Here is a 12349-nt window from a genome sequence, read left to right on the forward strand (position 1 = left end):
TTGGCACTTCCCTTTCACCGTGACCGCCATTCAGGTCCTCTTTAGAGACAGAAAACCACTGGGGCTGTTGAGGGGGAGCATTCTTTAATGATCAGGTTTCCTTTCCCTGGGGTGGACCCTCTGTCGTTGCGAAGGGGAAAATAAGCAAGAATTGCGGGATAATAAACTTAATTCACACAAAATGGAGTAAACCTGCCTGGAAGTCATACAGATTTTACACACAAAAAATATTTTTATTCATATTACATTAAAAAGTAACAAAATAAATGCATGCTGCACCTGTTGACACTAAACCAAAGTGCAGGAACGTTTTTGACAAGTCCAAAAATAAAGGACATTTACAGAAATTTCTGAAGTGACATTTATGAGACAATCACTAGAAAAACTAGGAAAAATTGGATGACTGATCTTGCACAGATATAAGCCCACAGAGATGCACAGTCCATAGTCTACAATGGGCTTAAATCTTTCTGGCAAACAGATGAACCGGAGAAATAGGTGAAGTGTAAAGGTTGCATCAGTCATCCACATAGCTAATAATTCTCAATGTTTTCTTTGTTCTCTCCATCCCTTTGCTTCAGCTGATTGATTTCATTCTCAAGCTGCACAATTGCACGTTCAATCTCATAGTTCTTGCTCACAAGGGATACCCACCTACATTGAGGAAAAAATAAAAAAAATTATAAGTGAAGTCCTGTATTTGCACCGGCAGAAGACTAAATACTTACATATTATATTGAGGATCATTAAAGGCGTTTCCCTTCTAACAACACTTATTCCCTTTTTGAAGAACCCTCGCCCATTAAAAGAATAGGAATGCCCAAGAGCTTGAAGCAGCGGTTCTCATTACTGGCTATTGCTCCATTCACTTCCAAGAACAGGGATCTCTACCAGTCTCCTCAATAGTGGGAAAGACTGCACAACTCCTCTATTCGCATTGGATAAGACCCTTCTTCTAGTAATCATTGGAGTCGCGACATTATTCAAATCATCCAGCCCCCTCAAGTGAATTAGCCGATACTAGCCAAAGAGGCAGTGCCCATTTTAATATCAAGAGACTTGTTGTTAAGGGGTTAAAGAGCTGCGTGAGGGATTGTTTTCTGCATAACAAATTGCACTTTATTTACTGTATATACTCTAGTATAAGCCGAGACCCCTAATTTTACCATCAAAAACTGGGAAAGCCAGCCCAGCCTGCCCCCCTGTAGTATAGAGCCAGCCCAGCCTGCCCCCCTGTAGTATAGAGCCAGCCCAGCCTGCCCCCCTGTAGTATAGAGCCAGCCCAGCCTGCCCCCCTGTAGTATAGAGCCAGCCCAGCCTGCCCCCCTGTAGTATAGAGCCAGCCCAGCCTGCCCCCGAAAAAACAAAACTTATATACTCACCCTCCGGCGGCCCCGATGCGCTCTTCTTCTGTCTTCGGTCTCCCGGCCGCGGCATACTATGACATCATCAGCGGCGCATCATAGTATGCGTCGGCCAGTGAAAATGGTTAAACGTATTTTCACCATTTTCTTGTGGGCTTGGATTTAATGGCTTTCACCGTGTACCCAAAAATTACATGTCTACTTTATTCTTGGGGTTGGTGCGATCATGGGGATACCAAATTTATATAGGTTTTCATACATGTACAAAAATGTAAAACCTCCTGTACAAAAAAAAAAAAAAAAAAAAAAATCTTCATTTTGCCATCTTGTGCTAATAACTTTTTCATACTTGGGGTACGGAGCTGTGTGTGTGTGTAATTTTGATTACGACTTTTGAATACTACCATTTCAAGGACTGTACGGCCTTTTTCATCACTTTTTATTAAATTTATTACATTTTTTAAAGATCGGAATTTTTTAGTTTTATTTTTTTTTAAACTTTTTACTATTTTTTCTGACTCCTTAGGGTACTTTAACCCTAGGTTGTCTGATTGATCCTACCATGTACTGTCATACTACAGTATAGCAGGATTAGAAGGGTTGTGTGCGCTATGGTGCAAGTGGAAAGCAGAAAGCTGTGCTCTCTCTAGCGGACATACCCGCCATTCTGTAACATTAATTGTTTAGTTTGCTGTTCCACATTCACTTGAATAAAAAAATACAACTATAAATTGTATATCTTACGGATTGCCAAGGCTCTTTAATATTATATGGTTGTTTTAACCTACTTGAGCAACAGGTGTTATTAATGTTGAGTGATGTGTATTATCTATGCTATAAGTTTATTTTAATTTGACACAGACACATTGCCTTCGGAAGTAAAGATAATACACTTAAAGACTTGGGTATAGGACAGAGAAAAAAAACAAATAGATTAGGGGTAAAGGGAATTCAGATGATCTATGTAACTCAGCATTTTGAAATTGGTGAAAGGTCATCTTGAAGGATATTGCTACTAACACGTTGCTGACAGAGGACGACTATACTCATCCTAATTAGCGGTGACTTACCGCATTAGGATGAGCATACTTTTCCCAATATGGTTGAAACCTTGAGAGTCTGAGCCACTCAGCAACAGGAGACCGCCTAGTATACACAGCCTGGTCCCTGCTGCATCTGCCCTACACAGAGATCTTTATGCCGGGCAGTGTAACCCCTCAACAAGATTGATTGTGGCAGCCAAGGAGCCAGACAGAGGGAGCATGGCTCCCACACCCTGGCCCCACGCATCATCATGTCTGCCATGTACAGAGGTCTATTAGGCCCAGTCCAAAGCTGGTTCTAATAAGCAAACCATCAGTTTAAGACAATACACTGCTACAATCCAGCGCTAAATGTACTATGAAGTCAGATATACCCCAAAATAGTTCCAACGAAAACATCTTATCCTGTAATTACCCCCATAATGCTCTTTTGATTGAGTAATTAAAAAAATATAGCTTTCAGAATAGGACAACACATAAACCTATGAGCATTCTGCAAAATAGGTCAATTTGTTAAAGTAGTAAAACAATCTTTAATTTAGTGCATCTATTGTGACATGGACCAAATGAAATAACGTCCTGGTGTGGGAAAATTAACAAGACACATAGGAACACAGCTCTGATGACAATATGCACAATTAACTTACGTTGACTCCATCTCTCTCAGCTTGGCTCCAGATGTAAGTTGTGAGTTTTTTCTTTGCCAATTCATGTCCTGAATGCGTTTTCTGAACAAAACAAGATTTATATAAAGAATAATAAAACAAAGTTTCATAGAATATCTGGATGAAGAAGCAATCTGTAATCTGTCTAGAAGGCAGGCACTGCAGTTACTATCTCTTACCTACACAAAATGCATTCAGTGGCATTTGTTGTGTATAAGGTTTAATAAGAGCATATGCTTCCAGGCTACAAGCGATGCGGAAAAGGAATTTCCACAGAAAAAAACCACTACGAACGACAGCAATTGTCACCATCCTCTTAAAAAAACCTTAGACACAGCGAAATGTAGACAAGCAGGTAAGATACATAACCCCTTCCTGTCCGAGGTCAATTTTTGCAGTTCTTTAAATGCCATTATCCTTGGAAAAGCTTTACATATCAGAATAATTTTTACTTAGTTTTATTAATATTAAACAAATTTTTTCAAGTAGTAAAACTGTATAAAACTTTTACCAAATAGGTTATAAATATCTATAGCATTATTCCATCCCAATTTCCCTCAAGTTCAGATACAAATGCAGAGGGTACATGTACACTTCTCAGTCTGAACACTGGCACTGAGAAATACAATTGTGTCATATTACACAAGAGACTCTCCCCTTTAATATGCTATAAATACACTATATTGTGTATGGATGCTTCACATGACTAAGGGAGATATCCACTCTAAAATATACAGTCAGAACTAGAACACTGTATATAAAAATCTAAAAATTTTACTTCAACTTTGAAGAGTAATAGTGAAATCCCCCTCATTATGACAACCAGATTGTGTTTCTAGGTGCCAGGGTTCAGGAGATTATAGCCGTTTGAATGTGGTGCAAAACTGCAACTTTAGTCAGATTCCGTAAGACAGAAAACTAGTGTGCTAAAGCCTCATCCAAATGGTTGTGTGCTAACCAGGGCGAAGCACACCGCTGTATGGAGAAGGTAGTAGGGATTGACGCTCCTCACCCCTAACCCCTCTATAGAAAGCAGAGCAGCCGCCTGGCTCTGTCACAGTGCGGTGAGACACTGTGTGCTCATTACACCGTGACCAGTTGATATGGTAGAAGACTGAATAATCCAGATCTCTTTATCCTGCAATTCCAGAGTATGCTATACAAAGTCCGTTATTTTGTACATATAAACAAAGTAAATACCTTAATTTCTGAAGATCCTTCTGTGCAGATTCAATCATATGAACTAGATTCCTAAAAAAGAAAAGATGAGAGGGTTAATGAAGCTTCAATTGTAAGCATCCTCGAATGCAACATTGACTATTACCAGTTCAACTCACTCATTATAGACTCTCCAGGCATTACAGCCATGCTGAGACATGATCTCCAGATTCTCTATACGAACAGCCTGGTGCTCCAGCTGAGCCATTGAATTGTTGACGCACTCCTGCCATGCAGTTATATCATTCCTCTGACCAGATGAAGGCGCAGGTAATTCATATCTAAGAAAGCACAAGAAAATCTCCATCAAATTAAAAGACCAATTATACCTTTAATGTAATGTAAAAAAAAAAAAAAAAAAAAAAACAGAATCTTTAACGTACAATGCCAAAAAGAGGGTCTGCTTATAACTGGTCATTTTGTCCAGCAAAAACAAGAAGGAAGAAGCAGATGCAAAGAAAAATGTCTACTTGTAATAGACGCATGAGGGAGCAGTTTCCCCGAGCGTGGGGGGAGGAGAATACCACTCCTTCCTGGCCACTCCCATGGGACTAGGGACACAGCTCGGAAGAGAGAAAGGTAAACTTTCATCTAACTTTTCTGTTTATTGGAAAAGGCCAGTTTAATTATAAAGACACTTTGGCAATGTGCACACTATCCCCTATGGGGAAGCCAGAAATATCTCCCGATGACAGGTTCCCTGTAAAATGCAAAGTCTGACAGAAAACCCCTAGGACTCACCTCTTCATGCTTAGAAGCTCAAGCGGCTGGCGAGCAGCTAGTCTCTCAAACTCATTCCTCATTATTTCGGTCTGGAAAGATGAAAAAAAAAAAACCCAAGATTTCAGATGAATTTTAAAGATGAAATTGAAATAAGAAAACCATCAAGTGTAGCCCAGGGAATGCTGCAAACCTCCCCTGTGTATATAAAAAAAGCCACTTCCCTAGGCAAAAGGTAATGGTTTGATATGGGTTCTCTATGATAAGATAACCCACCCCTCACTATTATTGTACCACTGAAATCAACAACTGCTGAACATGTCACCTCTAAATTACCATCCAAGGATTTCCATCTTTGTTCAAAGCAGGCACGTGTTACCTACCTCCATTGTGATCTGTAAACTTTTCCCCCTGCACTAAATATCAGCACAACCTTCGTGGAGGGTTATGTGGACATCATACAAGAGGATTTCCTACTTACAATCTATAAAAATATAGAGTGTGAGCCCTCCTGGGCAGGGTCCTCCTTCCACATGTTCTCTGATCATTGTAGTTTTGTATGTGAACCCTTAATGATTGTACAACTCAGTTAAAATAATAATAATTGGGATACACATCAGAGTTCGTCTACTGTCTAACCAGGGCTTGGATAACAAATCCCCTATTTACTGGACAGCAAGGAAACTCTAGAATCACTGGTAACAAGCTGGAAGACAACAAGAAGTGACACCACTGCGACTGTTAGAGAAGTAGAGCTGCTTGTGAAAACACCATTTATTTTAGTTAGTTGAGATTGTCTATTAATCAATATATTTTCAGGATACACCATCAATATTTTGACCTCCTACCCCCAAAAATTAGTTCAGGCACGGTAGGACACAGAGCTTCCAGCAAAATGCACTCAGTTGTGTTAGATCACAACAACTCATTAACCCACTAACCACCAGGCCCTTTTTGATTTTTGCACTCCCCACCTTCGAAAACCTGTAGCATTTTTTTTCCATGTAAAGAGCTTTGTGATGGCTTGTTTTCTTCACAACAAATTAAAGCCTCCTGTACAAAAAATTCCTACTTCAATGTATGGCGCTGTGTGTGGTGTCATATTTTGCTACCAGTTGCAAAAAAAGAGGAATTTTCTACTTGTACCTGGGAGAAGATAATTTTCCATAAATGTAGTCATAGTCAGGAGATAGTTTTCCTTGGATACAACCACCCCTTCACTCTTCCAGCAGTGGTCAGACATGCATTATTGAGTCCTGCCCCACCACCTGGATTCAGCAGTCATTCCACGTGACGGCTGTGGGACAGCCAGTAACTCCCGCCCATTTCATTTGTAAAAACTATTTGTTTCTTTGTACAATCCCTCCAGCAGCGGTGGTGGTATCAAAGGACAGTATGGCTACATTTATGGCAGATCATCTTCACACAGGTAAATTTCTTTTAATTACATCTAATTGAAGAAATGTATGAGTATGGCTTTAAGTACTGAAAAAGCACTGCTCTAGATCCATACCTCAAAAGCGCTGTAATCAGGAGTAGGTAAATAGCTCAGGTAATTTTTGGTTGGACGATAACGTCTCGTTTCCTCTTCCACCAGGGCAGCGGCCTAAATATAAGGGCAAAAGAAAATATCAAATCTGATAACAAAACTGCATTAAATGTTATTGAGCTTTTATTGCCCATTTTCCTGTTACGTACATGCATGTACAACAGGTTCACCATACCCATCTTATAATAAAAACCTTGCCATCTCAAAAACCTGCAAAGAGCACCACAACACCAACAGCGACCAATTACCAAGAGTTTACTAGTATTTTATACAATTAAAGGTAATCTAGATAAAACTATTTAAAAGGAACCTACCACCACGAATTACCTATAAAGGTAGATCGGGTGGTAGGTGGATCAATAGGACGTGAGGATAACCCTTTTAAGGGCTAATCCTCACGTCCCCGCGCTGTTTTGTGAACTTATATTATAGCTTTATGCTAATTTTGTTATGCGGCTACTGGGGCGTGGAGTAGCCGCAGCTGTGGCTACACAGCGCGGCTACTCCACACCCCAGTAGCCACTTTCCCCCTCCTACCCACAATCTTCGGCGCGCAGCTCCTTGCAGCTGCGCGCCGAAGATTGTGGGTAAGAGGGGTAAAGTGGCTACTAGGGCATGGAGTAGCTGCGGCTACTCCACGCCCCAGTAGGCACATAACAAAATTAGCATAAAGCTATAATATAAGTTCACAAAACAGCGCGGGGACGTGAGGATTAGCCCTTAAAAGTAATGATGTGTAACTGCCATCACCACAACACTGGCCATACTGGATGCACTGCAACCAACCGACTACAGCCAAACATATAGGTGATCACATGACCTGCCCAGGCAGGTGCAGGACATGTGATATGGACATGTGACCGGCGGCCATCTTGTGTCCTTTGTATGCTCTGCAACGGACCGCGCGGAGGAAATTAACGGACTGATTAAAGGGCCAGTAGCATTTTAATTCTTAAAGGGGTATTCCGGGAATATGAAGGTCTGACTCAAAAACCCATGATGATATAAATAAATGCATACAACAATACTCAAAGATATTCACCTATGAGGAATCTTCTGAGTATATGTCAGGGATTAACTTTATGCACTTCATAACAAAAAATAATATAACGTGGAAATAAAAAAAAAACTCTAAAACATGTAATCAAAAGGTGTTTTTTTTTTTTGGGGGGGGGGGGCAATTTCCGGAGAGATTGCCATTTTACACACACACACACACACACACTTCAGCAGGAAGTGCCTGAGCTGATCTTGTAATGCAGGGGAGAAGGCAGGAATCTAATAGTTGATTTTTGGGAGCATTTCATATTTCTTTTCAGAATTCAAGAAATATTAAAAAACATGATAGTACTGTTCACTAATAAATTTTGTTTTAGCTGTAGGAGAATATGTGCTCTCCGGTGGTCCTGGGTACGAGAGACTATAAACATTAGTTAATGTTGCCCCTACCCCATGTTAAGCTAAAGATGTATATATTTTATTTACAAGCTGTAGCTGCTAGATGAGGGGTACACTTCAGGTGACTACAACTTTGAACAGTGTTACCTAGAATCATCTTTTAAGTTGCCTGGGACTTGGTGGATTTGGTCCTATTTGGTGAACTCTGTCCTGAGGTGATGGTCTGAGTGCCCACAGAAATGGCTCCGAGTGCCACCTCTGGCACCCGTGCCATAGGTTTGCCACCACTGCCTAGGGTATTTTAACTCTAGGTTGTCTGATTGGAATAGATGTGTAAAATCCCCTGTATTATGGCAGTATATGGTAGAATCAATGTGGAAATCGTGTGTTGCAATAATTGAGTTAAAATGAGATACTCTTCAAGGCTGTCATAGTAACCAATCGCCACTGCCCAATGACTATAAAGGGGACGGCCCTTGCGCCGTCAGGATTTAAATGCCTCCAGCAGCTTTGCTGGAGGCGGTGGGAGCCGACGTGTGACATAAGAGTACATCACACGTTGGTACAGGGTTAACTGTGACAGTCGGGAGTGGGTCCACAAACCCAAATTCCATTTTAACAGTGAATATCTCCGATTCTCTGCCACCTAGAAACACCACACTGGTATCATATGAAAGCGGGAATTCTATCTAGGTATGTACCACCAATCCAAAGTTACGGCTCTAAGTAGCCAGGACATATTAGATACATCCCAAGTATGTTAACGCACAAAAAAAAAAAAATTAGTTGTGCCACATAGACGGGCTATATTTTTACAGCTTGTTTCGCAAAAAATGACATCTTATACACCTCTGGACACCAAATTATGAAAATTTATTAACGTCAGAGGATTTCATTCTCTTTTTTGAGCACTTTGTTTTAATTTTTGAAAATGTATTAAAACACAATAAAACCTATATAAATTTGGTATCAACGTGATCATACCGGACTAAATAATAAAGGTAGAAGTATCAGTTGAAAGTCATAAAAACTGAGCCTGCACAAATGCGTTTTTTCCAGCTTCCCAGTACACAGCGTGGAATAATAATCGCATTGAGAAGTAAAATTTGCTAAGCAGAAAATAAGCCCTCAAACATGGAAAAATGAAGGTTGAGAACAAAAAATTTAAGAAAAGATAGAATTTGTTACGTACAAAACAAGCCCTCAGGCAGCTCTATAGATGGGGACAAAATAGTGATGGGTTTTTCAAGGAGGGGAATGAAAAACGCAAAGTATGGACAGGGAATTGGCAGGAAGGGGTTAAGGCAGGTAAACATATTTTTCATCTACAGTGAAGATTAGATGACAATGTCACATAGTGTCTTCTATCCTGGACAGTGGGTCACGTGGAGATTTCAGGCTCCAGACTACAACTACACCGGGCACACGGACATCCTGTCTGGCACCATTCACACGCGTCTGGACATCACTGCCCTCACCGCATACACGCAGAGCAAGTTACCAGACACCCCACGTGTAACATTACGGGACATCTGCACAGAGCACTCACCGCCTCCCGCACTCCGGCGGCGTCGTATCCTTGGTCAAAATACGGCAACGCATCCACAACCACATCTCCAGCAACCAGACTGGTCCCCGCCATCTTGTCGCCCGGCAGAAGACTGGAGAGCGCACGCGCGCTGCCTGATGACGTAGTCTGTCCTACTCATTACCTGTGTCCCGCTGTAGAGAATGCCAGAGCTGCTCGTTGATTGGTCAGCTGCGAGTTGTTCTATCACGTGACTTACCGCGGTTGGAAGTGAGTGAGCTCTGTGCAATCAGCCCTGAGACTGTACATTATATAGAGGACTGTATATACAAAATATTCTACAGTCACATACAGACTGAATTGTTTATGTTATAAATTGCCACAATGTCTAGATGTGGGGGCGGCAAAGGATGTGGTGGTGTCCCCTGGAAATAGTAGTGACATGATCGTATCCGAGGAAGCCGCTAGTTAGATCAGAACTTCTGTCCAGACAGAAAGGGGATACAATAATTAAACGAATAGATGAATAATGCTGAATGACCGAGTCACCAGCAGCTATCTATATGCACTATATGCATCAGTCAACAGACATGTTTCATTTTATCAGAGATTACTGTATCCTTTCCTGTATATATGGGAATAGGACAGTACTACTACTCCTATCCTGTATATATGGCCACAGCACACTACTGCTACTCCTATCCTGTATATATGGGTACAGCACACTACTACTACTACTCCTATCCTGTATACATGGGTACAGCTCAGTACTACTACTCCTTTCCTGTATATATGGGCACAGCACACTACTACTACTACTACTCCTATCCTGTATATATGGCCACAGCACACTACTACTACTACTCCTATCCTGTATACATGGGTACAGCTCAGTACTACTACTCCTTTCCTGTATATATGGGCACAGCACACTACTACTACTACTACTCCTATCCTGTATATATGGCCACAGCACACTAATACTACTACTCCTATCCTGTATATATGGGTACAGCTCAGTACTACTACTCCTTTACTGTATATATGGGCACACTACTACGACTCTTATCCTGTATACCCCCCACCCTTATTACATATAGTCCTCTAGTGCCCATTTTAATATATTCTTGTAGGGGCCCCTTTAATATATATATATATTTCTGCAATAGTTGAAAATAATAAAATTCACTCACCTTTAGCAGGGCTCCCGCATCCTCTTCTTCCCCCTGTAGCACGACCGACAGAAACAACAAGACGTGCGGCAGCGTGAGTGCATCATCACGCTGCCGCGCATCAGGGGGTGACAGTGCGACGCGTGCCGGCAAAAAAACCCCGGCCGCGACGCACACACAATGCGTGCATTACATTAAAGACGGTACTCGAGTGGATGCTTACGGGGGCCCACTGTAGGCCAATCCGACCCGGCAGGCAAGTGCCTCAGATGGGTACGGGGGCCCCTGTCATAGTGGAGGTAACGGGGGCCTACCGGAGGATCCACCGACCCTGGTCTCACATGTGTATTAGGAGGATGCAGCATGTCAGCAGGTAAAGCACAGACACCAGCAATGCTTTACTATACATTACACACAGACATGAGCAGGGGAGGAGAGGGGAGGGGTAACATAATACAGAAAATATGATTTTGCAATGATTAATGTATGAATTGACTAGATAAAGGCTTGGATGGAATCCTTGTGAGCTGCTCCAACAGGTAGTGGTGACAGAAATAGTGACAGAGACCTGATGACAGGTGTCCTTTAAAGATCACAGTCTGGGCAAAAAAAGAGGCAGAGTAGCACTGAAGGGCCCAAGTGCCCAAGTCCAAAATAAAAATCTTTTTAAAGTTTTTTTTTCTAAAAATGGTGTTTATGTTTATGGTGTTTATCCATGGATTATTTAGAGAGCTGTTAAATTCTTTGTAGACAGAGTGGAGTTGTCATCAAAGTGAAAAGTATAATGATCTTGTACTTCTTATCAATCAAATGGGATCCAAACATTAGACAATGGTTTATTGTTTGACCATAGATGTAATCTTATCAAAGGCCATGTGACTTGATAGAATGCTGATGATACTACAGCATATACCACTTTTTAGGATGTTTAGAGTTTTAACAAAGCAATCTGAGTCCAATAGAAAAGACTAATGTGTACTTAGAATGCACAGTAAGTTGAGTAAGTTATGTCCTGTATAGGATAAAGTGTTTATCCTTGGTGATGACACAGAATCAATATTAGAATTGTCTCCCAGATATTAGTGACAGATATATAGACTCACGTTTTGGCCGTACGTCTGATCAGTTCTTCCTATAATGGAATGCCACAATCGCAGGGCACAGAGCCATTGTTCTTCACCTCGGCATCCTCTGGGTTCTCATGTGCATGCAAGTGCATCTAATTCACTCCATCCGTTTTTTTGCCCAGCCTGTGATCTTTAAACCATTGTCATATTTTTATTTTTAAGTATTTTTATGTATATATTATGTTTGCATAATTGATCTCTCTAATAATGATATACACCACTTTCTGATTCCAACGACTATATGTCTTGTTTTTAGATAAATATAGATTTTTAAATAAATCTATTTTGTGTTTAAAAATCCATTTGGGTATACAGTGTGAATTGGTGCTAAATTGGTGCAAATTCCATTTGCAATTTTGTTCATACTAATACAGTTAGGCACTTCCACAGTTCCACCATTTATGTACTTTACATAGCTATTGGGATTAGGTTAGTGCTGAATTTTAGCAGTAGTCTGATGATCTGGTGGGGGGTGGGGTCGCTGTATGTCAGCCATAGTATGATCTGGGGAGGTTGTAGCGATTGCATCAGTCTCTAGGTTAAAGTTTCTGAGGGGTTGAAAAAA

The 12349-nt window shown here is 41.0% G+C and overlaps 1 protein-coding gene across 1 annotated transcript; it reads right to left on the reverse strand.

The window, feature by feature from the left end:
- Window positions 1-210: 210 nt before the first annotated feature.
- BCAS2 (BCAS2 pre-mRNA processing factor) lies at window positions 211-9682 on the reverse strand. Its single transcript, XM_072137661.1, has 7 exons — window positions 9507-9682; window positions 6524-6616; window positions 5032-5102; window positions 4410-4571; window positions 4273-4323; window positions 3055-3135; window positions 211-654 (listed from the first exon to the last, which is right to left on the reverse strand). Exons 1-7 carry the CDS (start codon window positions 9597-9599, stop codon window positions 534-536), a joined length of 672 nt encoding a protein of 223 aa, XP_071993762.1. The 5' UTR covers window positions 9600-9682; the 3' UTR covers window positions 211-533.
- Between the last annotated feature and the right edge of the window lie 2667 nt (window positions 9683-12349).

Source organism: Engystomops pustulosus, chromosome 2, assembly GCF_040894005.1.
Source record: "Engystomops pustulosus chromosome 2, aEngPut4.maternal, whole genome shotgun sequence".
Lineage (NCBI taxonomy): Eukaryota > Metazoa > Chordata > Amphibia > Anura > Leptodactylidae > Engystomops > Engystomops pustulosus.